We start from the raw sequence: 27514 nt of genomic DNA, 5'->3' as shown, positions 1-27514 counted from the left end.
TCCCGACAACAAAGAGCATCCTGCAAACATTGTAACCGAGCCAAATGCCAGAGTCCTGGTTAGGCTGAAGGGAGTAGCCTAGTGCTTTCTGCTGCAGCTCCCCCTTTCCTCTTCCAGCCCCTCATTTTCACTCCAGTAGAACCTCCAAGATATGAACACCAGAGTTACAGCCTGGCCAGTCAACCAGACACCACGTGAAACTGGAAGTAACCAATCAGGCAGCAGCAGAGACCAAAAAAAGAAAAGCAAATACTGTACTATGGCTGTATTGCATCTCAAAGGTCGGCACATCTGGGCTGCCTGTCTCCACCCCTTCACCCTCACGCAGGGGGCAGCCCCGGGAGGGGCTCAGCTGCTGTGGAAACCTGGCCTGGCGTGTCAGCTGCTGGATGTGGAGCCTGAACTCTGATTTGTTCAGCGTTATGAACATTCCAGAGTTACGGACAATCCCCAATCCCAAGGTGGCCATAGCTCTGAGTTCTACTGTACACTTCAATCCCTTGGCGGCCAAGCAGGAGCTGATTAAGCAGCAGTAACTTGTCCCTGGGCTCAGACCACATTCCCTCCTTGCCAGCCTAGAGAACCTCAATCCGTACCAAGACAGCGTTGGATGAAGCATTAGCTTCCACGAGTTCGCCTCTAGCTTTCCCCAGCAGGAGCAGGATGATTTAGGTCTACATGGGAGCATGCTAAAAATGAAAGTGGAGCAGCGGGCTGGACTAGCTGCCCACATATGTATCGATGGTCCCGACTCAATTGTACTCAGGGCAGCTATCCTATCCCGCCACTGTGGGCACACTGCTATTTTTAGTGTGCTAGCTTGATCGGAGCTAGTGCAGGTATGGCTCCAGGAGTCAGATAGTCCAGCTCCACCTGGTGACAACCTGAAAGTGACCATCCTTGTCAGTTTCACCGCTAGCCTGAGGGGATCTGTATGACAGCAGTAAAACTATATACTCATGTTAACTCAAACACGAATTAAGTCAGGAGGTCCTTCCTGGCTTTATAATCTACAAACATGAATCAAATAGCAATCTGCTACGGGGTAAGGCCCAGAATTGGCTCTTGCGTTACCCTCCAGCCCTATAATTCTAGTCCAATGGCAGGAACCTACTGCAGGAGAGAATGAAATCACACACACTCACTTGGCACACATTTTTCTTCCTGTTTAATGTGACTTTGGACCGGGTACCGCTCCCTGACAGCAAAAGCGGGGAGACAGGCTGAGCACGGTCCTGTCTGTGGTGTGTTGTGGTTTTTTTTTTTTTAAAATCCCCCTGTAAAACATTTATACAAACTTTGGACATGTTTAAAACTCTGACGCAGAGACACAGAGTTCCCTGGTTGGTCTTTCCATTGCCTAAGCTTCCAGGGAACTGACCACTAGGGACTTCAAATGCCAGGTGAGCTAGTTGACAGTCTGACATTCCCCGCAGCACCAACCCCGTGTGGGGCAAGCTCTCCTTTTTCCTCCCCCAATGTCCAAATTCATCAAGAAAGTACCAATGTAATCTATTAAAAAAAAAAAAAACCCTCTTCCTGGCATGATTAATTGTTACGTAAGTGAAAAACAACAACAAAACGTAGGAATTTCTAGTAGAAAACTTGGTCACTTTAAAAAGAAAACCATCCACCCATCTGTAAGAAAACTTTTGTGCTAGAGAACCAGGATTTCAGTAACACCCTCCTAGCACACTGCTGCCGTGGGTGCTCAGCCTGAGCCTTGTCAATTTAGTGTCACAGACTGGCCGGGAGAGGAATTTTTCCAGGCGTGAAAGGACTAAAAAAACTACAGCCTGAAAGCGTGCTGTTTTTTAGTGTTTTTTTTGTTTTTTTGTAATTAAGTCTTGGCTCCTGCAGGGCTAATACCGTCTGAAAGGGACACGTGCATTCTGGCTTCCTTGGGCAGCCTCAGAGCTGTTTGCTGGATTCCAATCAGTTACACCTGCGTCACTGAGCACGGACAGACCGAGGGCGGTTCCTGCAGAAGCATTAGTGCTGATGCAGGCGAGGGAAAGGGCCCAGGTTGACTCGGAGCCTAGAGCAAAAGTTAGGTCGTCTGACTTGTGAATGGAGCACAGCTAAGCTGAGAAGGTGCTTGCCTGGGCCCCAGATAAGCTAGAGCTTGGCCAGGCGTTCTAAGTAAACAGCTTATGCTATGGCTGAGTGAGCCAGGCTCACTTCTGCCCTGGGCTGCCTCCATGGACTTAATTTGACTTCCTCCTTTCCAGCTGCACGGGCTAGGGGGGGCAGAACTCTGTGCTAGTGGGGGTTACGTTACACTAGTGCTGGGGGCTAAGGTCAGAGCCCTCTGGGTGCTGTTCTAGTCACCTTACCAAGAAAGCCAGGACAGTGGTTATTAGAGAAAAGTTCCCTGCAAATGCCACCTCCACTAAGTGCAGTTCCTTCTCCTGCTCTAATTTAACAGCTGCCCTTCTTCAGCCGATTCTTTCATTTGACACACAACCAGAGCAGCCAATATGGCAGGAGAAAAGTCTGAAGAGATGCTGCTGTAATTAGCCTAGACAGCTCTGCTCATCAAACTGAGTGACGGGGCCACCGCTGGCTCAAAGGCGTGGCGTTTAACAATCACACTTTCCGATCTTAACCCACCCCCCCATAAAACAAGGAACACAGTGAAACTGACTAAACACACAGTGCTGTCAACTTCACAAACTAAACTTTGAGAAAAATAAATGCTCATGATCTTGGTGTTACCTGGAATAAGTTAAAACTTTTCAGACATCAGTACCCAAGCTGGCAGGGTCTCTTTAAATAGACACTGAGGACAAGGCTACTCACTCTAAGGGACACTAATGATCAACTTGTTACTATTGTGGAAAAAGAACTTCTTCAGGGTCAATTTGTCTCCTAACCCAGTTATCTCAGCTCTTCTGGGTTTCAGGGTCATTCAACTTTCCACGCCTTGATCACTAGCACTGCAGTAAACTAGGATTTGGCTGGCACAAATAATCACTAGCTCTGATGGTGGAGTTTATTCACCTACTGGTTTCAGGAAGCAGCTACAAGCTCAGGGTGTACTTAGAGCACATATTGCTTACTACAGTAAGCCATCCCAGTGCAGGCGCTGGATGTGAGAAGGGTGCTGGGAGAAACGGGGCCCTGAGATGGTAATGGACACACGGTCACGCTATGGGTACATTCTCAGACAACATGCTCAAGCAGAGCATGATGCTCCTGGAAAGGAGAAAACATCTGGAAAGGAGGAGCAAACATTCAACAGCTGTTTAGACTTGGGTTCTGTGAAACTGACCCTTCTCTGCTCTAAGGGAAAAAAACTGGGAAGGCCAGCATAGAGCAGAGCACCCAACTCAAACACTCACATCCTTGATACAACAAAATCTTCCACCTTCCATTTTATAGAAAGGGTTATGGGGCTTCTGGGCAACACCACATTGGATGAACCAGAGCTGCAGAAGCAGGTTAGGACAAAGTATTGAAAAGTTTCCAAACCTCTGGTAAAAACTGCAGTAGAAAATGACATGTATCAAATATACATTCTCCTCCATGAGCGTATTACCCTTAGGAAAGTCCTGTTTTTTTAAAAAATGGAATGGCAGAAATGTCCTTGCTGAGAAGATAAATGCTGGTTTTGCAAGACCTAGTTCAGCTTGGTTGTAGATTTTTTTTTTTTTTGGTCCCCACCCACCCCCAAAATATATTTTTGCTTAAAGGGGCCTTTTAGGTTAATGAAATAGCGGGACGACACAGATCAGCAAACGCATTTCACTGGTGACTGAGCCCATGTTTGGTCTCCAGGCACCCAGGGGCATTCAATCGTCGGCCTGCAAATGCACTCTCCTCTTCAGAGGTGCATTTTAAATGTTAGCCCCCAACATGACCCTCTGGACAAAGAAGCCACTGTTTCTGTTAAACTTAATAATATTGCTTACGAATAAACCCATTGCAGAGCACCTTCTAGCAGAGGATCTCAAAGCACATCACAGGTAATTAGTTAAGCCTCAGAATTCCTCTATGAGGTCAGTATTATTAGCCTTGCATGAGATGGGGAAACTGAGGCACAGAGTGAGGCAATCATACGATGTGTCAGTGTCAGGAAGAGAACCCAGGAGTCCTCACTCCCCTGCTCTGAATACTAGCCAACGTTACCTTCTATCCCCGCTTCAGAAGGAAGGGGGCTGCTATTCAGTGTAACAATTCACCCGCCATTGGAAAGATGCTACAAAAGGATTGAAGGTGGCTTCTAAGCAAGGCCACCGGGGCCCTGATTTCCCGGCGCGGAGCATCCCTAGCTCCAATGGACTGTACTTTTGAGCTGGGGGTGCTCAGCGCTGCTGAAAATCAGACCCAGGCTGACGGTTGTCACTGATTACCAAGCTACTTTTCATTCATAGCGTATCAGTAACGATACGTTCATGGAGAAGGCAACTTAGCAGCTCTGAGACGCTCCCCGATTCCACGTCAACCCACTGGGGCCCTGACTCGCTGCACGCTCAGGGGAACGTGTGCGCGTGCTTGTCTTTTGTAGAGGGCTGAGCACCCAAGGAATCCACAGGGCCGTATGGGGAGGGTGGTCCCCATGGCAGGGGCATCCCCCCTCTATACAAACCCAATTTCCCCACCGCAGGGCTGGAGCATAAAGCCGGAGGGGGCTTAGCACTGAAGGCTCCTTGGTCACAGTGTCGCTAGTGAGTGGCAGGGAGCCTAGTTCCCTGAGAGGAGGGAGGAGTGAGAGTAATGGGACTGGCACCGCTGCAGCTCCTGCTGCAGCTGATCCTTCAGCGTCGAGATCTGCGAAGGAGAGGGTTAAAAAAAAAAGGGGGGGATCCAGTCAGCGCTTTGGCTGCATGGGGGTCCCCCAAAGCCATGGCAGAGCCAGACGGTGCAGCAGGATTTCAGGGCTATTTCCCCGAATAGGCAAAGGAATCCGGGAGGATGGGAGCTGGAAGGGAGCGGTGGGAGGGCAGTGGCTGGGGGGGAACTTACTGCTCCAGCCTCTCCCAGCAGCGGGCACTGTAGGGACCCTGGCTGCTGGGGAGCTCCCGGCTAGTCAATTTCCAGCCGCTCACCTGCTCCTCCAGCCCCTTGACACGCTGCCTGTGTGCTCGCTCCCTGGCCTCCAGCGTGCGCTCTGCCTGCAGCTGGGAGCCGCGCAGCCGCTCGATCTCCAGCTGCAGCTCCTGCCGGTGGCGCATGGCCGTCTCCACCAGGCTCTGGGACTGGGTCTGCTCCATCTCCGCTACCTGAGCCTGAACAAGGGAGAGGAGGGTCCATACATCCAGGCTTCCACAGGCAAGGGGCCACTCTGATCTAGTGACCACACAGGCCCTCCTCTGAGGGTTGATTTATTCCAGCTTGGGATTTCTCCCCCCTCCCCCTCCCACATGCAAAAAAAAGTCCCCTGCACCCCTTCTGTCTGTGAGTTACTGCTGAGGGCCACCGGCCTGCAATCCAGGCTCTGAGCCAGTCGGCTCTCTCGGGGCTGGGAGAGCCTTGGCTCCACGGCTTAAGCTGGTTAAGTATCCCTTCGGGGGGGGGGGGGGGGGAACACGGCTCTTCTCTCTCTTGCAGAGACACACCCGCTCCCTTCTGGCTTCTGCTCCAGGCCCAAACAACCCCCCTTGTGATCACATCACTCTGCCCTCATTAGCCACCACTGGCCTCGTTTCCCGCCCCCCGTCCCCGCTCCCTACTGACACAGCCCGCGCTGTCTCACAGCCAGGGCCGCAACAGCCCCCCCACGTGCGTCCTCCCTTGCTTGGAGACACCAGGGACTTTAAAAGGAAACAGAGGCGCCATCCTACCATGCCACTGTGTCTGACACAGGAAGGAGCCAGCCTCAGACCTCGGTTCATGTGGAAGGGCCACCATCCACCTTGGCGAGGAGTCACCTCCTCCCACACTCCCTCATAGGCTAGCGCCCTGTTTACAGCTCCAAGTGCCCTGCCACTGCAGCAGCATCTGATCGGTTACCCGCGCTGGGTTTGTCTCTGTCTGCAGCCTGGGTTCTTCCAAGTATTGGCTGAAGTCCGCTGCACAGTCCCTCGGCTTCTCTGCTGCCTTGGACGTGACCATTCATCACCACACTAGGTCTGGTGGACCTCAGCACTGCACTGGCTTCAAATTTAACCCCACCTTCAAAGCTGGTTGCGTGGCTGCTGTGCGATAAGGCGGCTATTTTAAGGGCCCTAGGCCCTGCCCAGGGTTCAACCATGATTACCCATGCCCACGCACAAGCATCGTTCCCCTTCCAGCCTGCTGAAGGTTTTAATGCAAGCTGGGGGACATATTTTGACCAAACAAATTTTCCTGGCAGAGAACAAAATTCTCCAGGGGACAATGGCAGCCTTGATTCAATGCTCCAAGCAGGACAATAAAACTAATGGTTTCAAAACTGACCCAGCGTCACTTCGTTTCGGGTTTTGGAAACCAAGACGGTGCCATTTTCTGTTGGGATTTTGAGGCCCTCTTGCCTCCTTCCCTCCTTTTTTTGAAAAGATCTCCCCCGCCCCCGCAAGTGGAAAAAAGTTAGAAAACTGAGTTTGTGGGAAGGGAAAACCCTTAACTGGCTCCCAACTGGAAGACATTTGCTGACCAGTTTTGGTTGCAACACAGCTGAGTGGCGATGGAGTAAGTGCTGTAGTGTAGACGAGGCCCTAGGACTTTATGCGCTCACACAGGCCAGCGACCGCAGGGGGCTCCCGCAGGCTCCGGTTCATAACCACCTGCTCCTGCACACCCGAGAACGTGGGACAAAACTCCCTTAGGGCTCATCCGGACCAGAGTGAGAGCCCCAGAGCAGACTCAGGAGCCAGAGTCCCCAGCGTGTCACGCGGCACCCTGGCTGCTGGTTTCTCAGAAACACCCACGGCAGCTTCTCGCCTCAGTCACTGCCTGTGTAACACACTCAGAGTGCGTGTTACAGGTCCCTGGATGTCCTCACGCCACAGAGGCTATGAAACCGTTAGAGCCCCCAGCTCAGGAGTCTGGGGGCTTTCGTACAAGCCGTAGCAGCTCATGAAGGGCCCGAGTTCAATCCCCAGTGAGTTGTTTGCACTCAGCTGCAGCGTATTCAAACCGTGGCAGCTTCTACCCTATTCTCGGCTCTGCCACTGAAATGCTGTGTAACCTTGGGCGAGATACTTCTCTGCTCTGTGCCTCAGTTTCCCCTCCCACCCCCTGCCCATACAGATGGTAACCTGGCAAGGTGGTCTCCTACTCCAAGCCTGTATGGGGCCTCCCATGATAGGATCCTGATGGCAGTTATGCTGGCTGCAATATGAGTAACAATAATGCGCAGCAAGCCCTGGTCTGCTTTAGACTGGCTCTCTGTTAAGAGGGGGAGCGTCGTACGGGAGGGACTGGGTGAGAGGCTCCCGCACACAGGACTAGCTATAAGCACTGAGCCAGTGGCGTAACTCACCCAGGAACACGTTATCGTCCTTCTAACCATGCTTAGGTTCTCCTGCAGGGACCAGCAGCCCAACCAAAAGAGAGAAGTCAGTAAGCACACCTGTGAGAGCCAGGGTTCAAAGGTTATCTGAGCTAGGGGAGGGGGCCAGGTGAGCGAGGCTCCCCGCTCCCAGGAGAGCCAAGGATTCCAGGTGACAAGGGGGTGAGGGAGTTGCACATGAGTCTGATCAATGAGCGTCTTTCAATCGACCACAATGAGCTTTGGATCAGCCCCTGGGCAGGGATACAGCTGCAGGGCCCCTGCCTGCCTCAGTCCTGGGGGCTTTGCCGCTTCTGTATCTGCTCAGTGCAGCCGTGCCCGGCGCCTCTGGTGGCAGCAGGGCATTCTGGGAATCTGGACACATTCAGCACCCCAGGCTGGTGCTGGGAGGAGGGTGCAGGTGTGTAACGAGGTGATGGGTCTCAGCCCGTGTAGGGAGAGGCTGTGCCCCGGCTCGGGCAGCTGGAAGGGAGGGCAGCCTTGGGACACGCCTCGCTAGAGCTTAAGGAATGGGGGGGAGGGTAGCTGGGAGGCGCTAGGGAGGAGTTTGGCAGCAGGGGCAGGTCACTGGCTGTTAATCAGCACACCTATGGGTGCTGCTCACCCAATGCTCTTCCCCCTCCTCTGCTCCCCGCTATCCGTCTCCCTAGAGGAAGTATTAACCCTTCAATGCCAGGGCAAAGTCGAGGCTGGGTCCCCCCTAAACTTCTGACGAGTCGCACTTCCACAGCACCTTGCCTCCACAGCTCAGCGTCGCACGCCCCAGGGCGCCGTCCCCATCCCTGCGGAGGCACAGAGCGGGGAAGCGCCAGGCCCCAGCTTACATGGCGTCCCAGTGGCCAAGCGGAGAGAGCGAGCCCGGATCTCCTGACCTACACTCCGGCCTGGGCTTTAACTCCCAAACCACCTTCCCCCTCGTGTTATACCCACTGGCAGAGATGACGTCATGTCCACCCCGCTCGGCTCTGGGGCTCGTCCACCGGGCCGGAGCAGCTAGGAAACAGCCTGCAATGGGAGCTCGGGGTTTCCGCCGTTAGTCTGTTTGCAGGGAGAGGGCCAAGAAAACAGGCAGCACTAGCCCTTCCTAGCACACCTGCCTTGTAGATTAAACTGTATTTGACCCTTCTCAGACCCACGTCTTCACCATCTGTGTCCCTTCAGCCCACTTCCACCCTGTCCTTTCATCCCTCACCTGTCCCCACCCACCATTCTGGCCCCTCCTTCCCCTCACCCCCAGTGGTTTTTTGTGCAGAACCATGAAAATATGTCCTGCCTGAGGCCACAAAGACCCTGGTTAAGGTCAGGCAAGGGAGCCTATGAAGAGGCCCCGTCGACAGCGCCCTGACCCTGCAGCATAATCTGGGTAGGGTGCGGCACACCCTGAATCTTGGCTACGTCCTAACAGCCATGGCAGCGCGTGATTGAAGCTGCGAGCAGAACCGCGGGGTGTTTCCACCCCCAGGGGTCAGCAGGAACCAGGACTGTGTCTAGGGCTTTGGAAAGATGCCCCCCCACCCTGTCTGCTCAGGACAAAGCACTCAGTGAGGAAGGTTTGATGGCTGACCTCGAGCAGCTGGATCTGCCGCTGAGCCTCCGCCAACTCCTGCTCCACCGTGTTGAGGGAGCGGTCCAGCCGGCCCTTCTCTGCCGACAGCCGCACCGAATCCTCGTGCGTCTTCAGCTTCTCGCGCTCCACCTGCCGGCCAAGCAAGCCCAGGGAGAGAGGGTGGGTCAGGCCACACTGATTATGGCTACACTCCACACTACGCCCTGGCCCGTGGCAGCCGGGCTGGCAGACTTGGAGATTCCAAGCCTGCACTTGAGCGTCCACACTGCATTGTAAACCTTCACTTCTGGGGAGCAATAAGGCCCCCACTCTTCACTAGAGCCCTTATACCACAGCTCTCGGGAGGGGGAAACGACTCCTCCAACAGGATTGGGTCCCCAAGCTGTGCCCTCCGGAGGATTGCAGGCAGCAGCTGAGGATCATGGGAGTCTGGCTATGTTTCTCTCTGCCCTGAGTTTGCTGGCTCAGAGCACATTGCCAGGCACAGCTTTATGGGGAAGTAATTGAACGTGGATCACTGTTGGGTGGGTTTTCCCCATGGCAGACGGGTGGGGGGTCGCTCAGGAAGGGGCTGTCTGCTACAGCCAGTCTAATTCCACGGGTTGCCAGTTGAAATCGCAGGCAGAGGAGCACAAATGCAATGACCGAAGCGCCACAGAACGGACAGAGGAGATTTCAGGCCGTTCCCAAGTGTAACGCCCTGCGATGCCAGGGATAATATCTCTCACGCCCCAGCAGTCACAGCTGATTGGAAGCCAAGCTGAGCATTCACCCCCATTCGCTCTCAGTACAAATGCCAGCTCGGGATTCGAACCTAGTGCCAGACCCAGGATCCTGTGGAATTTTGCAACCCCTGCTTGTCACCCCCATACTCTGTCCAAGATCAGGCAGCCCCCTGCCAGCAGGGAAGATGGCATGGAACTAGCGAATTCCCAAAACAATCTCCCCATGGCTAATCCTGGTGCCATTTCGTGGAGGGACATTGGATAAGAAGCCTACAAACAGGCTTGTACCATTCCGGCTGTGTGTGCCGGGGGGAGAGCACCGGGAGCCATGCATACGAGCAGAAGGAAAGAGGCACAAGCCCCAACCCCTGCTCCTGCCGCTCACCTTGTCCAGGGTCTTCTTCAGGGCCATCTTGTCCTTCTCCAGCCGCAGGGAGGAGCGCTCCGCCTCCCGCTTTTCACTCTCCAGCTGGGCCAGCGCCCGCTGCAGGCTGCCCAGCCGCTCCTGCAGCAGGTGCTTGTCCTCCTGCAGCTTCTGCAGGCTCCGCAGGGCCGTGCTCTCGCTCTCCTGGCACTGGCGCACCAGCTGGGCAGCAGGGGAAGAGAGACGTGGCTGAGCGCAACATCGCAGGGCAGGGAGCCACTCCAGTGATAGGCACGTGGGATTGGCCCGGTAGCCTAGTGGTTAGAGATCAGCTCTTCCATGGGGGAGACCCGAGGTCAGTGCCTGTGCCCAGCACGCGGCTGTCGGCACAGAACAGCATGAGAGACAGCGGGGGTTTAACAACCGAGGGGCTCAGCCCCCTGGGAACGCTGGATTGCGGGGCAGGAAGGGCCCAAACACTGAGGAAAGGCAGCTTCAACTCCCAATGCCCTGGCTTGGACAGGCAGAGGTCACAGATCCACAGGGAGCCCTGTGTACAAATGCTCTCTGGGGGGAGCTACAAGTGACCCCACAGGGGATGCTCCAAGGAAAACCTCCCTCCAGCCCCCCATGACTATATAGCACTGGGGTCACCATCCCAGCACAGGACATGAGTGGCACAGGGTGCTCTGGGGAAACCGCTCTCCCTGCCCCACATACGCGTCCTGTTCTCTGTGCCGGTGGCATTCAAGTGATGCTCTCACTGGGATCACCATGGAAAGCCAGACATGACCCAGTGACCCACTGCAGCACTCCTACGTCTCTACAGAGTCAGCTCCCCTACTGCCTCCCTGCCCCGATACCAGCCCAGCTGATCAGCAGCAGGACGGTTCTCTGGCCAGCTCAGACTACATTCATGGGACAGTCACCCCCAATCCCGACCTGGTGCCGTGTCCTCACCTCCTGCTGCTGCCGGACCTGCCCTTCGAGCTCCTCCTTCTGCACCTCCAGCTCCAGCTGCTCAGTTTTCAGCACCTGGACCCGGTCGGCCAGCCCGCTGTTCTGCTTCTTGGCTTCTGAGACCGCCTGACGGGCAGCGTCCAGCCGCTCCTGTGACAGGAGGGGAGACGGTGAGACCCCAACGGCACAGAGGGGCCAGGCTGTGCAAAACAGATCCCGGCAGAGCTCCCCGCTTCACGAGCTTGGACCGATTAACCCAGCGCTAGCAGGACGGAGCCACCCGCTCGCAGCAAAGACAATGGGGAGGGAAACCGGTCCCCATGTTGTATGGAGGGGTGGCTGGCACGGGGAGGATGGTGTGGGACTGAAGGAGGTGTCTACCGTCAGGCTCAGCGCCAGCAGTTTCCCCTACAGCTCCTGATGCCCCTGCAGCCCCTCCTGGCTCGGCCAGTCCCGGCCCATCCAAGTTAGATCTACCAATGCGCCCAACCCCGACCTGCTGGAAGCCTTGGGGAACTCCAGTCCTGGCCCGATTCCCCGCCCACCTTTGCCAGTGTCCCTCAATCCTGTTGGAAATCTCTGTCCGGACCCCCCACACACACTGCCTCTCTGCACCTTGCAGCCCCGGGCGAATCCCACCTGCAGCACTCGGCGGTCATGCTCGCTGGCGGTCAGCGCCTTCTGCAGCTGGAGCGCTTTCTCCTGGGTGGCACCGGCATTGGCACTGCTCTCTGACAGAGACAGGGCCAGGCCCTGCACCTTGTCCTTCAGGGCGCTCTCGCCCTCCTCGGCCCTGGCCAGGGTCAGGTGCAGTCGTTCCACAGACAGCTGCAGGGCGTTGGCCTTCATCTCGCTGTCGGTGACCTGCAGCGGGATCGGCACAGTCCGGCAATGAGCCAGGGCCCCCGGCTGCATCTCCCGAGTCGCTATCCGATGTCCACGAAGGCTCTGCGGTCAGAGCCCTGCCCTTAGTGGCAGGGGCCGCACTGGGATGGCTGGAGCGCTGCCAGCCCTGCTGGCGTTACCCAAACCGGCTGCCGTTAGGGATCCTTCGAAGAGGAGCAGCGGGCGGAGCCGGCGAGTCCAGTGTGCTAGGCCACGCCCCCTAGCCAGTAGGCCACACCCACTCGGGACAGCAATGTAGTGGACTCCCGGGGAGATCAAATCCACACCCCAGCTCATGGGTAGGGAGCTGCTGCCTAGGGGCTGGACCATGGTGCTCACGCACCCACCGCACCAGGATGATGACCCCAAGGCAACATAATCACAGACCCACTAGCCACGTCACTCCCTGCCCCCCACGCTGAGGCAGAGTTGGCCCAGAGCGCCGCTCTATGACACGCAGGGGCAGCCCGTCAGCAGCGTGGGCCTTTGTGCCTTATCACGGCTCCTTCCCCTCAAACGCAGAGAGAGCCTGCAGGAGGAGAGGGCGCAGCCGGTGCCAAGAGGCTGCCACGGCCTCGGGCTGCCACGGGGCACAGGCCCGGCCCAGAAGCCACGGCGGCGCTACCTGTCTCTGCAGCGTGTCACCGCGGTCCTGCAGCACCTGGATCTCCACCTCGCGGTCACTCAGCACCAGCTTCACCCTCTGCAGCTCCCCCTCCAGCGAGCGCCGCAGCAGCTCCAGCTTGGTGCAGCGGCTCTCCGAGGCGTCCAGGACCTCCTTCAGGCGCCGCTTGTCGTTCTCCAGCTTGGCCTCGTTGGCTTTCATCTTGCTGATCTTCTCCTGGGGGACAGCGGGGAGAAGAGTCACCAGCCGCCTCCCTCTCCCCAGGCTAAGGGCTCATCTGGCTCTGGGGCCTTACAGGGTAAGCTCAGGGCTCACGGAAGATGAATGGCATGGCCAGTCCTGAGCAGTCTCTGCCTCAACTTCCACACCCAGCCCTGCTGACGTCCAGCTGTAAAGATCTGCAGCCCCCTTGCTAGTCCAGCCCTAGGGTCCCTATACAGCAATAATGACGTGCCTGCATTCTCGCCTGCACCACCCCAGTGAGTCCAGTCCCAGCTCGGCTGATGTTGCTCGGTGCCACCCTGCAGCATCCCCTGCTATACCAGCTTGGGCTCCCCCCCAGCTCACCTGATGCCCCTCAGTGCCACCCTGCAGCATCCCCTGCTATACCAGCCTGGGCTCCCGCCCCAGCCCAGCTGATGCCCCTCAATCCCACCCTGCAGCCCCCCGCTGCTATTCCAATCTTACATCCCCCTACAACTCTGCTGAGGAGCCTCAATGCTCAACCCATGGTGTCCCGCCTCCCCCTTCCAGCACTTGGGCCCAGCCCCCAGGTTTGCTGGTGCCCCTCAAGCCTGACCCGCAGCCTCCTCCGTTATCCCAGCCCTACACCCCTTCTCCCCCTGCGACTCTGCCCATGCACATCAGCCCTGAGCATTGCATAGCAAGAGCAGGTCTGCTGCAGCGTGACAGGGGGGCCAATGTGAAACTGAACCGTGCGGCCGCTCACAAGGGTGCGCGAAGCAGCCTGGGGGGCGAGTGGGAGAGCAGCACCCAGCCCTAAGTCTCCATCTGCAGAGACTACACGGCCCCATTGCGAGCCCAGCTGGGCCCCATTCCACCTCCAGGCCCTTCCCCCCTTCGCTCCCATTCCAGGCATGCAGGAGGCTGGTTACAATAAGGCAGGAATTCAATACAGCTCCAGCGCCACACAGGAAGCCATGGCTTGGCTCAGCTGCTGCTCAATGCTCGGCCAGAGAGACTGTGGGCTCCCACGTCCAGCCGTCACCCCGCATCCCGATGGATGGTGGGGAGCAGGGGCTGACACACAGCAGTGGGGCTGGCTTCCCCTGCTATCGTGGAGGGGATAGGAGACAGCATGTGCTACAAGCCAGGGCTAAGGGGGGGCTGGCAGCCACAGCCCTGGCAGGTCAGCTCTCGGCATTGCAGGTGCCAGCAGGAATCTGCGAAGAGTGGCCAGGGCTCAGCCCTGGCCTTTGTGAGCCAAAAGCCTGAAAGATGCACCACCCCTAGAGCCGAAGGGCTATCAAGAGATGGGGGGGCCCTATGAACTAAGCTCTTTGGGGCAGGGATGCTATCATGTTGTTCTGTGTTTGTACAGCACCTTGCACAAGGGGGTCCTGGTCCAGGACTGGGGCTCCTAGGTTCCACCACAATACAAATATTAAACAGTAATAGGCAGCCCCAACCCTGGGAGAACACTGTGCTCTGCTGCCCAGCCTACTCGCCAAGTGACAGTCCCAGTTGCACGCAGAGACCATGATGGGGGACAGACACCTCTCTGTCCCCAGGAGCGCAGTGCATCAGTGACCAACATGCGTGTTGGCCACCAATCTGCCGGCCTCCTCCCCAGAGTCAGCTCAGAGATCCCCGGAGCTGGAAGATCTTTGCGAGAACGGGGGAGGTGAATTATCCCTGGGATCCGGGACAAAGGCTGGTCGGGCAAGGGTTAATTCCATGCTCTAGCGCAGGGTGCAGGAGGGGGTAGTAGACAACACAGGATCCAGCATGCACTGCGACAAGGCCGGCCAGAGCAAGCCGCATTGCATGCTGGGCACTGTAGTCTCCCCAGGCCACACGTCCAGCCAAGAGCCAGTGTGGCGGCAATTGGCTCTGTTATAAGGTGTAGCCCTAAGTGTCCGTCTGTGCTGAGCAGGGCCCTGCCAGCCCTACCCTGGACAGCCAGGCTCTCAGGGGTGCCCATCTGCCTGGCCTTCGCCTTGAGGGGTGCCCACAGCCCCCTCCCCTTTGAGTCCACAGCCCCAGGAAGTTCTCCTAAGAGACAAAGATGCAGCAAGTTTCCTCCTGCTTTGCAAGGGCAGAATGCAGGGAGAGCCGATGCGGCTACACCCTCCCCCGTCCCGGGACCTGGCCCTTCCCAGGGCTTCGAGCGCGGCTAGTGGCAGAGACCCCTGCAAGAAAGACAGTTCCTCCCCTTCCCAGACCGCTCCCAAGCTGCACGCTCAGCAGAACGCCTTCTTTGGCCTCCATCTGAGCCGACAGACCCAGGCCCTGCCAGACTGGCAGCCTCCCAGCGTTGTTCCTTAACCCAAAGGCATGGCTGGCCTCCAAGCCCGGCAGACATAACACACACAGCCCAGACACGGGGCGCCCCTGGGACCGTGAGCAAAGAGTTCCGCCAGGCAGAGAGGCCCCCTCGCTGCCAAGAGCCAGCCCCACAAGGCACAGCAAGGGTGCACACCCGCTGCAGGCGGAGGATGGAGCAGACCCCCCTCCAGCCCCCTGGATTTAGCCCCAGTGCCAGCCTGGGGGGCAGGGAGTTACTGGAGGAGTCTCACCTCTCATGCCCTGTCTGTTGCCCAGTGCAGCTCAGCAGATCCAATACCCCGCTGGATCTCTTTCCCAATGCCTCTGGGAGGCCTGCGATGGCACAGAGCCCCATAGCCTGACAGATCAGGGGCAGGCAGCTTTGTCTAGGGGACAGGGTACCGGACTGAGTCTCAGAAAACATGGGTCCCAGCTCTGCCACAAGCCTGCCGGGGGGATCTTGGTCAAGTCACTTCCCTTCTCCCACTATGTCCGTCTGGTCTGTTCAGCCTGTAAGTGATTTGGGGACAAGGAGTGTGTGTGAATGTGTGTGTGTGCGAGTGTCCACATGTGTGAGTGTGTCCATGTCTGAGTGTACACAGGTGTGCGTCCGTGTCCATGTCCACGTGTGTGAGTGCCTATGTACATACACACACAACGCACAGTGCAATGGGGCCCTGATCTCCATGGGTGTAAGTAAATCAGAGGTCAGGCAAGCAGATCCCGGTCACATTAGCATGCAAAATGAAGCCACTTCCGAGCGGATCTGGACCTCGATCCACATTCTATCCCACAGAAACCTCGCAGAGATGATGGGGCTGGGGCGCCCCCAAGTCTAAGGCCTGGTCTACGCTCCACAGTTAGGTCGACACGAAGCAGCCTACGTCGACCTAATTATGCCAGTGTCCACACTACAGCTGTGCTCCCGCCCATGTAAGTGCCCTACTGCACCGACATCGTAACTCCACCTCCACAAGAGGCGTAGTTAGGGCGACGCAGGGTCTGTGTAGACTTATATCGGCTATTGGCCCAGCTCCCGGCTCCCCAGCCAGGCTGCTGCCCAGCCTCTGCTCCAAGCCAGGCTGCCAGACTCCCAGCTTGGGCTGCTGCCCGGCCTCCCCAATCCCTACACCCTGCTGCCCCCACCCCCCCCAGCTCTTGGCTCCCCGCCAGGAGCACGGCAGTGGACTGGACTCCACGCCTGGATCTCCCACCGGAGGCAAGGAGATCTGCGGTAATGATCTCAGTCCCTGCCAGGAGCTGCAAGCACCGGGCATCCCCACTGCAGTCAGCCCAGGCCGTTCACCACCAGCCAGGGAGATCGAGCTGGGAAAACCAGATCCTTGCCCACCCAGGGTGAACGATGGTGAATCTCTAAGCACCCAATCCAGAGGCGGGTGCATCAAGCTGGTATTCAGTGCCCACTGCAGCCAGAAGAGAGGCCCTAAACACTCATTTTAACCCCCTGGTGCCCCAAATGGCCTTGATCCCCCCACCCCAATTCCAACCAACGAGCGCACACAGGGCTCACTTCAACCCATCTGAAATGCCTTGTTCCCCTGGTGTCCTCATTCACCCTCTCTTTACGTATTTGCCTTCAGGTTCTGCTCCTATCCCTGGTCCATTAGAACCTCCCCGGCCAGCGACCTGCCCCGGCCCTGTGCACCTGGGTGGTTCGCCGGTCGCTGTCTGCCGACTGCAGGCTCCGCTCCAGCGCCGTCACCTTGTCCATCAATGCCTTGTGCTCCCGGTCGTTGCGGCGGAGGGTCTCCTCCTGCAGCAGGAGGGCGGTCTGGGCGCTGCTCAGCTTGCCGTCCACGCTGCGCCTCCCTGAAGCAGAGAACGCAGGCGCAGAGCCAGTGAGGGGACATGCGGGCACTTTGCACCAGAAGCCAGCGGCAAATAGGAGGCACAGAGCACTTGGGTTCTAATCCTGGCTTTGACACTGATGCACTGCGAGATCTCGGGGCGAGTTCTTTAAACCCTCCGTGACTCAGTTTCCCTATCTGTAAAATGAGGCTAATGCTTGCCTACCCCAGAGGGCGAGGGAGAGAAAATCCATTACCAATGAAGATGTGAAGCACTCACTCTCAGAGCTAAGTTTTACTATGCAGCTTGAATAAACACTTGTCCCTGAAGGGGACATCTTCAGCACCTGAGAGGGGGCTGCCTTTTGGAGACTCAACGTATAAACCCGGTGACAGCCAACTTCTTCACACAGCATGGGCCACGTTTCACAGCACCGGGCTGGGATCCAGGAGAAGTGAGTTCAGTTCCCAGCTGCATGACGTGGGACAAAGTGGGAATTTTTGGTAATGTTTTTATGAAGCCGACGTGTGCCTCAGTTTCTCCCTATACTTTGCATTGTTACCAAGTGAGGGGGAAGGGTTACGTCTGCTCTCAGGGTGGACTAAGGGTACGTCTACACTTAAACCACTGCTGCTGCACCACTGTATCGCTTCCGTTTTGGGCAGGTCTGCACTGCAGAACTACTTTGGTATGTTGCTCAGGGCAGTGAAAAATCCACACCCTTGAGTGACGTAGTTACTCCGACCTGTGCGCTGGGGCAGGCAGCGCTATGTCTGCGGGAGAGCTTCACCGCCTCTCACAGAGGTGGATTAATGATGCCGACGGAAGAGCTCTCTCCCATGGGCGTAGAGCGTCTTCATTAAAGTGCGACTGGCGCAACTGCACCGATGCAGCCTTTTAAGTGTAGACACTTAGACACTATGTACATGGATGGGAGGGGTTCTCCCTTTGGCACAGGTAATCCACTGCCCTGAGAGGCAGTAGCTAGGTCGACGGAAAAATTCTTCTGTCCACCTACCACTGTCTACACCAAGGCTTAGGCTGACAACACACAGTCAACCAGTGGAACTCTTTGCCACAGGATGTTGTGAAGGCCAAGACTCTAACAGGGTTCAAAAAAGAATTAGATAAGTTCATGGAGAATAGATCCATCAATGGCTATTAGCCAGGATGGGCAGGGATAGAGCCCCTAGCCTCTGTTTGCCAAAGGCTGGGAGTGGGCGACAGGGGACAGATCACTTGATGATTCCCTGAGGCACCTGGCATGGGCCACTGGAAGACAGGACACTGGGCTAGAGGGACCCTTGGTCTGACCCAGTATGACCGTTCTTATGTTCTTAGCTATGTCTCTTAGGGGTGTGGACTTTTCACACCCCGAGAGATGTAGCTATGCCAGTCTAAGTTCTCACTTGTAAACCAGCCCTAAGAGACAGACATAGCAGTGTGTTTCACCTCCCTGTCTGGGTGGGATGAATACAGCCGTTAAGGAACTGCCTGAAACTGACCCAGATCAACAATGGGTCCAGAGAGACAATGCAAGCGTCGATGACTCATGGATCGACACTCAGTGGGCTGGACACTCCAGCCAGCAGGGGTCTGCCTGGAGAGTAAAGGCCCGAGCCGTGACCGGGAGAGAATAAAGTGTTGACCTCTGGAAGAGGCTGGGAGCTCTCGGACCAGGGAAGCGACAAAGTCAGAGAGAGACAGAGCCTGAACATGGAAGCCCACTACAGCTTGGCTGGTGAGCTGCGGCTTGACCAGAATGGACGATGCTTTAACCTTTATCCTCTGTGCTAAGCTAAGAGCTTCCTCTGCTGTGTTCCAGCTGACTAATCCACCCAGGGGATCACTGCAAATACTGGCTGGGGTGCATTCGTCCCCAAAGAATGCACGCATCTCTCCCAGGAGTCTCTCTCAGTCCCACTTGCTGAGCACAGCTCACGGCGTGAAGCAGGAAGGCTGGAACCCCGTAGCTCAGTCTAGGAAGCGGTGCGGGGCTCTGGCACACTGAAGGGGTTCTTCCAAGAGACAAAAGCTGGGGTGTAGCACAGATCCTGCAGATTTGTGACAAGAAGACACACTGTGTCTTGCTCCTCTCATCCCTGGGGGGATAATAATACTGACCGTCTGCCCCCTGCTCTTTGCCTTGGTTATTTAGACTGGAAGCCCTTTGGGGAAGGGGCCGACGATCACTACCTCTGCACAGCTCCTAGCGCGATGGGGCCCTGATCTCAGTCGAGGCCTCTGGTCGCTACACGTAACAATAAGAAGGATCAAGTGGTTTTGAAGCCCCACGTAAAAAAGTTTTAGCCTCTCCTTGTGGTTCTCCCTCAACCAGGGAATTAATTTTGATGCTAAAATAATGCTTGAGAATGAATCGATCTGTACAGCTGGATTTCAAAATGGCCCCCTTCCCAGTGAACCTCAGAGGAAACGTTTAAGGGGCACAGACCCGGGCAAGGGGAAAACATGACACCCACAAAAGGAGAGAGGGCAGGGAATAACCAAGCATCCCCGAAATGCTGAGTTCCCAACACCGCATGTAGGAACAGGGCTCTGGGAGCCTGGGAAGACATTGCTGTCTTCTGAGCTTTCCTAGCTGTGGCAACTTAGAGAAAGGAGGAAAATGGATTGTCCCTTGAGGGGGGAGGGGAGCAGCCCAGCAAGAGGGCAGCCAAATACAGAACGTCAGAGCCGAGACACAAAACCCCAAGTGTCTGGAAATCCCCAGTTCAGGATTAAACCTCCAGTTGCAAGTGTCGGCAGGCGGCAGCCATACCAAGCGATGCCCAGGCTCTGCTGGGGGCTAGTGGTTCAAAACGAGGGCTGGTATTTCCTAGTGTTCCTCTCATTCCAAGTGATCCCATAAACTGTATACAGGGATCCTTTCACCCACCACTGAAATGCAGCCACCTCTGGGGGGTGGGTGGTAACAAGCTGTTTAAAAGAGCACAGAGCAGCGATACACAACAATCTAGTGCTTGATGCAGATGCCACAGGGACAAGATGCAGGTGCATGGGAGAGATGGCACACACAGGCTTGAATGGGAGGGGACTCTGGAAAATCTCACAAGCCCTGGCCTGGAGACTCACTAACTGCCTCCTACGGTCCTGCTCTCGTTCTCTGGGTCTGTCCTTGCATTTCCAACAAGAGAGATGAGCTAGGGCCTGCTGCATGTTGCAATGGACCAAGCCTGCGTGCCTACCAGCTGGGTATAACCTCTGCATGGTAGCCCAGCCCACTGGCCTAAGGGCATTAAAGCACCAAGTTTACAAACAAAAGGTACCACTGCAAAAAGTAAAAATCCAGGAGCACCATGGGTAACAGCATGCAAATTACTATGAAGAGACAGTGCAAGTAGGGGCTTAGAAGAGTGGGGACCCTGACCCTGCCACTGGCTGGGGCAAGTCATTTCCCCTCTCTGTGCCTCAGTTTACCCCTCTGGAATACAGGGCTATTAAGACTAACCTAGGGTAAGGGGTCGTGAGGCAAAATGCATCCATCTGCACACCGAGTGCTTTGAAAGGCCCTAGAGATGGGCCAAGCATTGCCAAGAGCGCTCATTATTACGATGGGCACAGGCCCCTCTGCACGCCCCCACCACAGCCCTTACCTTCCTGGCTTTCGGTCACTAGCTTCTGCAGCTGCTGCACTCGGGTTCTGGCACTGTCCCGCTCCGACTCCATCTCAGCCAGCTGGCGGGTCAGGCTGCCCAGCTGGGCCCGCAGGTCATCCTGGATTCGGAGAGGAGGGCGAGACAGGAGGGGGCGATCAGCAGTCGGGAGACCCGCCAGGCTGCTCGCCCTTCGGGCAGAGCAGCATGGGCAGATGTTGACCCCTTCCTCCCCACACCGGTACCCGCTCGCGCTGCGTCTCCCGCAGCTCCTGCAGGAAGTCCCGGAGGGCGGCCCGCACCACTTCAGGGTCGATATCCGCCACCAGCTGCTCGCTGCGGCCGGGCGAGAGGGCGCGCTCCGGAGACAGAGGGCGCGAGCTGGGGCTGCGCTCGGGGCTGCCCGCCTGTGGGGTGGGGCTGCCGCGCCCGTCCGTGGTGCTGTACGCGTTGTCACCTAGGGGGAGACGGGCACAGGGGAGAGATGGTGGGCCCCGGCTGGGCTCCGGGAATCCAGCACTAAACCTGTCAGGGTTTTCCTAGCCCCTGGCTCTGATCCCACAAGGAGAAGGGGGACACCTACTGGCAGGAAGAGGAGCTGCAGCCCGGCCAGAGAAGAGCCTCTCCAGTACAGCAGGGCCGCAAAGGGCCCTTCACCCCACCCCGAAGGGCTCAAGGCAGCGAACAGGGAGGACCTGAGGGAGAAGCCACTGGACAGGCATGAAGAGCAGCGCAGGGTCTGGAGTGAATCCCAGCCAGCCATTCAGGCCAATAGTTCTACCCCACCCTCCTCCAGGACCTTCCACCTGGGCATCCCCAAGTGCTTTGCAAGCGTCAGTGATTGAGCCTCCCAACCCTGCCAGGACGCCAGGGTCTTACTATCCCCATTGCAAAGATGGGGTACAGGCAAGGGAAGTGACTTGACCAAGGCCCCATGGCAAGCCAGTGGCACGGCCAGGAATAGGACCCAGGAGTCCTGGCTCCATTCCACCAGATGCCACTCCCACACAGCAGGGCACTGAAGACAACCAAGCCCTCAAGGTTTGGGGAGGAGAGAAAGGGGCCTCCTCAGGGCTGCATCCGAGGGCTCTCCTGACCCGTTACCTTTGGTAGGAGAGAAGAGTCTTTTGGGGGAGCTGCTACGCCCCCTGATGGCTGGGCTGGGGGCCCGGCCTCCCCGGCTGATGCCCAGGGTGCGCCTCAGGGCGGAATGCAGGCTCCCCAGCTTGAACTCCACGTCCCGCTTCAACCCCTCCACTCGAGCCAGCTCAGCCTCCAGGCCGAGGGCGCGGCCCTCGGCGGCGCTCAGCCGGAGGCTCAGCTCCGCCGCCTCAGCCTGCGCGTTCTCCAGCTTGATCTCCAGGTTGCGGGCGTTGTCCAGCAGCTTCTTCTCATTGCCGCGGGCCTCCTCCAGGCTGCCCAGGAGGTCCTTCTCCCTCACCCGGAACTCGCCCTCCTGTTCCGACAGCTTCCGCTGCAGGTTGTGGAGCTGGGGAGGCAAGAGAGAGGGCTGAAAGACATTCTGGGTAGGGAGAGCCAGTCCAGTGAGAGCACACAGGGTCAAGCGTGGCACAGCCGCCTCCGCGCAAAAGCCACATGGCTACTCCAGAAGGACGTGGTCTCCACCACTTTGGGCCACTCTCCTCCATTTTATCATGCCAAGTGGGACAGGCAAAGAAGACCAAGGAGGAAGCATGGTCGGCAAGTTCTGGAGGCAGGAATTACTCGGGAGGTTCTCTGGCCTGGGTTACACCAGGCGTCAGACTACAGCGCTGTAATGGTCCTTTCTGGCCTTAACCTCCATGAGCCTCCTTCAAGTTGCCCTGGAGGGACGCATCTGCTCCCCACACCCGGGCCACATGGGCAGTACACAGCATGACCAGTCCCTGGCAGCGGCAACGCGATGAGCCAGAGCTGGGTGGCCGACAGGCACGACCAGAAGAGAATTCCTGGGCGGAGGCAGGAGGAGCATGCGAGACCAAAGGAGCCCCATGCTCACCTCCTTCCTGGCAAACTCCCTGCTGGCTTCGCTCTCCACGATCTTCTGCTTGAGGCCGAAGGATTCCCGCCGGCTTTCCTCCTCCCGCTGCTCATCCAGTGCCACCCGGGCCTGCAGCTCTGCCACCTCCTTGTTCTTCTTGGCGTTCTCACTGTCCAGCATCTTGATCTGGGGGCACCGGAAGGGGGGCAGGGAAGTACATGACTGCCCTGCAGACGGGAGTGGTGCAGCGCAACGGAGAGGCACCAAAGCTGTTCCAGGCCAGCGAGGGGAACTGTAGCTCGCCCCAGGGCCGGAAGGGCGGGATCCTACACACTCACGGCCCCTCCTGAACTACAGATGCTTGGCCCGGTGGCCCAGACTCTGCTATGCCAACTGTGCCCACATCTTCCTGTCCTCCCGACAGAGAGTCGTCAGCGTGGGCTCGGGGGCAGCTGGGCAGAGCCTCCTCTTCCCCAACGCCTCGCGAGCCCCTCACTCAAAGCCCTGCTTCGCCTTCCCCCACGGCCTCTCGGAGCCGTTCAACCTCAGACAACCCTGAGGATCCGGCACCATGGGCCTGCCCAGTCCCAGCCCTCACCAGGAGGACAGAGGAGCATCCACCTCTCATCAGCTCCGGCGAGGAGGGGCCTGCAGGGCACATTTCCTCTGGGGTTTGATTCCCTGCCCAAAGCTCCCAGCCATGGGAGGTCGAGCCCCCAAACGCGGGGGCAGCAGCCCCACAGTCCGGACAGGGGTCATACCCAGGGGGTAACTCGGGCACCGCGTCAGGGAAAACAGGCTCATCCGAGGAGCAGGGCCCTGCCCCCAGGCAGCTTCGCCCGCACAGAGGCCAGATCCTGAGCACTTGGGGAAGGTGCAGGCCCAGTTTCCTAGTGCCGGGGAGCCTGCTCCTTCCAGCCACGTCCCCCTGTGCCCCCCCAACCCCGTGCACACACACACTCACACACCTGTCGCCTCAGCTCCTGCAGCTCCCTGCGGGCCTCCAGCCGCGATCGCTCCACCTCCTGCAGGCTGCTCCTCAGGTCGGCGGCTTCCTTGCCCACGGCTGCCCGCGCCTCCTCCAGGGTGGCCAGCTTCTGCTCCTTCTCCTCGTTGGCCCACTTCAGGCTGGGGACCAAGGCAGCGTCAGATCCCAGCGGGACGCAGCGACGTACCCCGCTCCCACCCCCCACGGCGGCTCCCCCCCTCACCTGATGCGGTCGCTCTCAGCTCGCTTGACGGCAGCCCGCAGCTCCTGGTTGGAGCTCTGCAGTGCCTCCTTTTCCTTGGCCTCGTCGCTCAGGCTGCGCCGCAGGTCCAGGATGTCCTTCCTCTGGACCTCATGGCCCTCCTGGCTCTCCCGTACTTTCCGGTGGGCCTCGATCACGTCCCGCCGGATGCTGTCCCGGGCATCCTCCACCATGCGCAGCTGGGTCTTTAGCTCCTCCACCTTCGTGGCAGAAGACGGGTGCGGCCGCCCTCAGATCCCTGCTGCCCCAGCACACATGGGGACTGTGTACTCGGCAGGAGGCGGCCCTGGCATGATCTCCAAGCACCTGCTCCCCACCCCCCCCGGCACCCTCCTCTTCAGGAGTCCCACCTGCCATCTCCAGCGCAACACTGTCAAGCCCTGCTGCAGGAGATCCACCGTGGTTCATGGCTCCACTTCTGTCCCCCGGTGACTCTCTCCTGCCCCCCGCTTCCATCCCCTTCTGGAAGGGGGAGGTTGGCAGTGGGGCCCAGCCCACTATCCCCCTCCCCATGCCCGCACTCACCTCGCGGAGGGTGCATTCCCGCTGCCTGGCCAGCTCCTTGACCTGCTCCTGCAGCCCCCGGGCCTCCCGCTCGCGGGCCGCGACGGTTTCTTCCAACTGCACCCGCAAGCTCTTCAGCTCCGAGGTCAGGGCGTTGATGATGCTCTGCGAACAAAGAACGGCCCAGCCCTTACTGACCTGCACCGGCTCCCCCCTCGCTGGGGTCACATTTACCAGGTTCACCCGGCCAGCTGCCAATCAGCAGTTGCCCGCGACATGCACTGCACAGCCACCAGGTACAGGCAGGGGGCATTCGCCGTGAACAGGAATCAGCTTCTCCTTGGTGCTCCAGGAGGGGAGAAGGCATCTGGCTTCCTCCCCGTCCTGCGTCACGGAGCTCAAGGCGAGGCGTGACCCAGCGCAGCAGCCAGTCTCCGCCCAGGGCTAGGCTGGGAAGTGACCTGCAGATCAGGAGCGAGGTGGGAGGGGACACTGGGGAGACAGGAGGGGAGCAAAAGAGGGGGCTGCAGGCCAGGAGCAAGGTGCACAGGCATTGCTGCATGGGGGGTGGCTGCGGGCCAGGAGTTAGGTGCAGTGGCATTGCTGCAATTCAGGTTTGAAATGTCTCAGCAGAGGACCTGAAACTGGCTCTGCAGATACAGATTAAGCATCTATGGAGGTGTGTGGGGCAATAAGAGGCAGTGTGGCCTAGTGGATAGGGCACTGTCCCAGGACTCAGGAGACCTGGGTTCTATTCTCAGCTCTACCACTGGCCTGCCCGGTGACCTTGGGCAAGTCACCTCTCTCTGTGCCTCAGTTTCCCCAGGTGTAAAATGGAGCTAATGCTGGTTTGTAAAGTGCTCGGAGATCAACTGATGGAAAGCGCTACCTAGGAGCGAGCTGGTGGTGGTATTTGCTTCCCGAGTTCTGCTTCGGTTCAGCGGCAGCAATCAGCACCCCCCTCCACAAACACTGCGGTGAACGTGCTCACCACCACCAGCGACCGTCTCATGTGTGTGTGTCCATCTCCCACCCTCCTGATGCCCGCATAGCACCCACACCAACCCGATCCTGCTCCTGCCGGCTGATGGCCTCTCGCTTCTGCCGCTCCATCTCCAAGGTCACGCCGGCGAGGCTGTGCTGGGCGCAGGCCAGCTTCTCCGACAGGAGGGTCTTCTCCGACTCCTTGAGGGACAGGGCCTGTGTGGCCGGGAGAGATCCCAGCGAGGGAGAGAAATTCAGAGGGCGTGCGACAGGGGTGAGATCCAGGGGGTGAACTCCGGGGGGCAGGGATGGCGATAAAGGCGCAGAGGGGCTGGAGCTCCGGGATTCTGGGGTGTGGGTGGGAGCCGCAGCGGCTGTTCTGCCAGCTGGGAGCCGGCACATGCTGGGGCTGGTGTGGGGCCGGGCAGGCCCTGCTCTCTGCCCCGTTCCACCTCACACCGTCTGCTGCTGCTGCTCAGAGTGCTGAGCGCCTGCCAGGACCAGCCCCAGCTCTCGGCTGGAGTTAATGGGAGCCTCCCCCAGGCCGGGGCTGGCAGCAGTGCCAATCCCCCGCGCACCCTCCCCTACCTGCTGCTTCTCATTCTCCGCCTGCAGGAGGCTCTCGTCCCGCTCCTGCTGCAGCGCGGTGATCTCCTCACTCAGCTCCTCCTTCTCCGCCTCGTAGCGGGCCAGCAGCTCCTCCCGCTCGTGGCTCAGCCGGTGCAGCAGCTCCTCCCGCTCCGACTCCAACTCCAGGCGCACCGTCTCCTGCACGGACCAAGCAGCAGATGCCAGAGCTCTAGGTGAAGGCTCCAAAGCTACGGCTCGGGCACGAGCCCCTCCCCGTTACCAGAGGGGATAGCAGAGCTGCACATGGGCTAAAGGTTCACAGGGCCCGCTGGTGGCGGGAGTCCAGCGAGGTGCACGTGAGCCCTAATACTGACACAGCTGATGGAGAGTTCCAGGGCTGGAGGCCTTTGCTTTCAGAGCTGCGGGTCCCAAGGAAAGTAACCAGCAAACCAAATTGCCCAAACCCATGCTAACTCCTTCATAGGCCTGGCAGGCTCCGTGGCCCTTTCCCCACCAGGGTTGCCAACTTTCTAATTCCAGAAAACCGAACACCCTTGCCCTGCCCCTGCCCCAAGCCCCCGCCTCCCGCTCACTCCATCCCCCCTCCCGCTCACTCCATCCCCCCTCCCTCCGTCGCTTGCTCTCCCCCACTCTCTGTCACATGCTCATTTTCACTGCACGACCCAATCAGGCATATTTCTTGTTTTGACTGATGTGTTATGCTAAGTTCAGTTGTTACAGGACGCTACAACTGGCAGCAAAATAGTCAAAAAGGGTCATTTTTTAAAAAAAATGAAATTTCACAAAAAAGTTTTTCTGATTCTTTCCCTCCCCTCTTCCCATTTGTCGTAACCAGCTCCATGGTTTTTGTTCACTAAAGTTATTGTAATTTTGTGTGTGGAATTAGGACACACATTATCACAGCTGCTCTGAGTCCATTAAAGGCCCACTCCTGAAGCCCAAATACAAATCCAGAGAGCACAACCGCAGAAATGCCCCTGCCCAGAAACCTATGTAAATAAATCTGTAGAAACTGACTCCCACACCTACATGCAGAACCACACGTGTACTCATGTGTACACGTCTAGCACGCACTAACACATGTACTTCCACATTATTTACTATTACAACTGTTATTTAGTGCCTAGAGACCCCATCTAAGATCAGGGCTCCAGGGTGGTCGGTGCTGGACATACACATAAAAAGAGAGAGTCTGCAACAAAGCGTTTATAATGTCGCAAGACAAAGGTGGGGAGACGTGTGTGATACATCGGCTCTTCTGCAATGCCTAGTCTACAACATTCACTCTTTAAGAAAGAATACGTTTCTTTTAGAGTTCCCTTCCCTCTTAAAAACTTGTTATGAAATGAATACCCACACATTTTAGGCCATACACTCTTTTTGTGGGCAAGCCAGTAAAAGGAATAAAAGTCAAAGAGTTAGGCTGAAAATTGTATTCACACAGGTATACACACAGGCGACAATACATGCACCTCCCTACACAATGACACACAGTCTCTTACGCACATACAATGCACGCACACACTTGCCTACACAGAGTCACTTTTTCATACACTTTTCCAGGGGCTGCCTAAGTCACCCAGCTGGGAAGGGAGGAGGGTGGGCTGGAGGGGAAAAGATGGGGTGGGGACGGGGTGGAGGAGAGAGGATGGCGAGGGAAAGAGGCCAAGGACAAGAGCAGGGTGGGGGTGAGAGGGGGCAGTGAAGGAGAG

General features: G+C 57.7%; 1 protein-coding gene across 1 annotated transcript in view; it reads right to left on the bottom strand.

Moving 5' to 3' along the window:
• Positions 1-1165: 1165 nt before the first annotated feature.
• Positions 1166-27514, bottom strand: part of CROCC (ciliary rootlet coiled-coil, rootletin) — a 58758-nt gene continuing 32409 nt past the window's right edge. The window contains 17 exon segments of the mRNA XM_077837460.1: positions 1166-4773; positions 5052-5231; positions 9000-9131; positions 10113-10313; positions 11052-11201; positions 11691-11915; positions 12562-12777; positions 16736-16899; positions 20493-20613; positions 20738-20949; positions 21597-21981; positions 22492-22659; positions 23442-23601; positions 23685-23923; positions 24249-24392; positions 25293-25427; positions 25800-25979. Coding sequence (XP_077693586.1) covers positions 4687-4773; positions 5052-5231; positions 9000-9131; positions 10113-10313; positions 11052-11201; positions 11691-11915; positions 12562-12777; positions 16736-16899; positions 20493-20613; positions 20738-20949; positions 21597-21981; positions 22492-22659; positions 23442-23601; positions 23685-23923; positions 24249-24392; positions 25293-25427; positions 25800-25979 — 3099 coding nt within the window. The 3' untranslated portion in view covers positions 1166-4686.

This window comes from Eretmochelys imbricata, chromosome 18 (assembly GCF_965152235.1).
Source record: "Eretmochelys imbricata isolate rEreImb1 chromosome 18, rEreImb1.hap1, whole genome shotgun sequence".
Taxonomy (NCBI): Eukaryota; Metazoa; Chordata; order Testudines; family Cheloniidae; genus Eretmochelys; species Eretmochelys imbricata.
The sequence above is the reverse complement of the archived record's forward strand: the minus strand, read 5'-3'. Positions and strand labels throughout refer to the sequence as shown.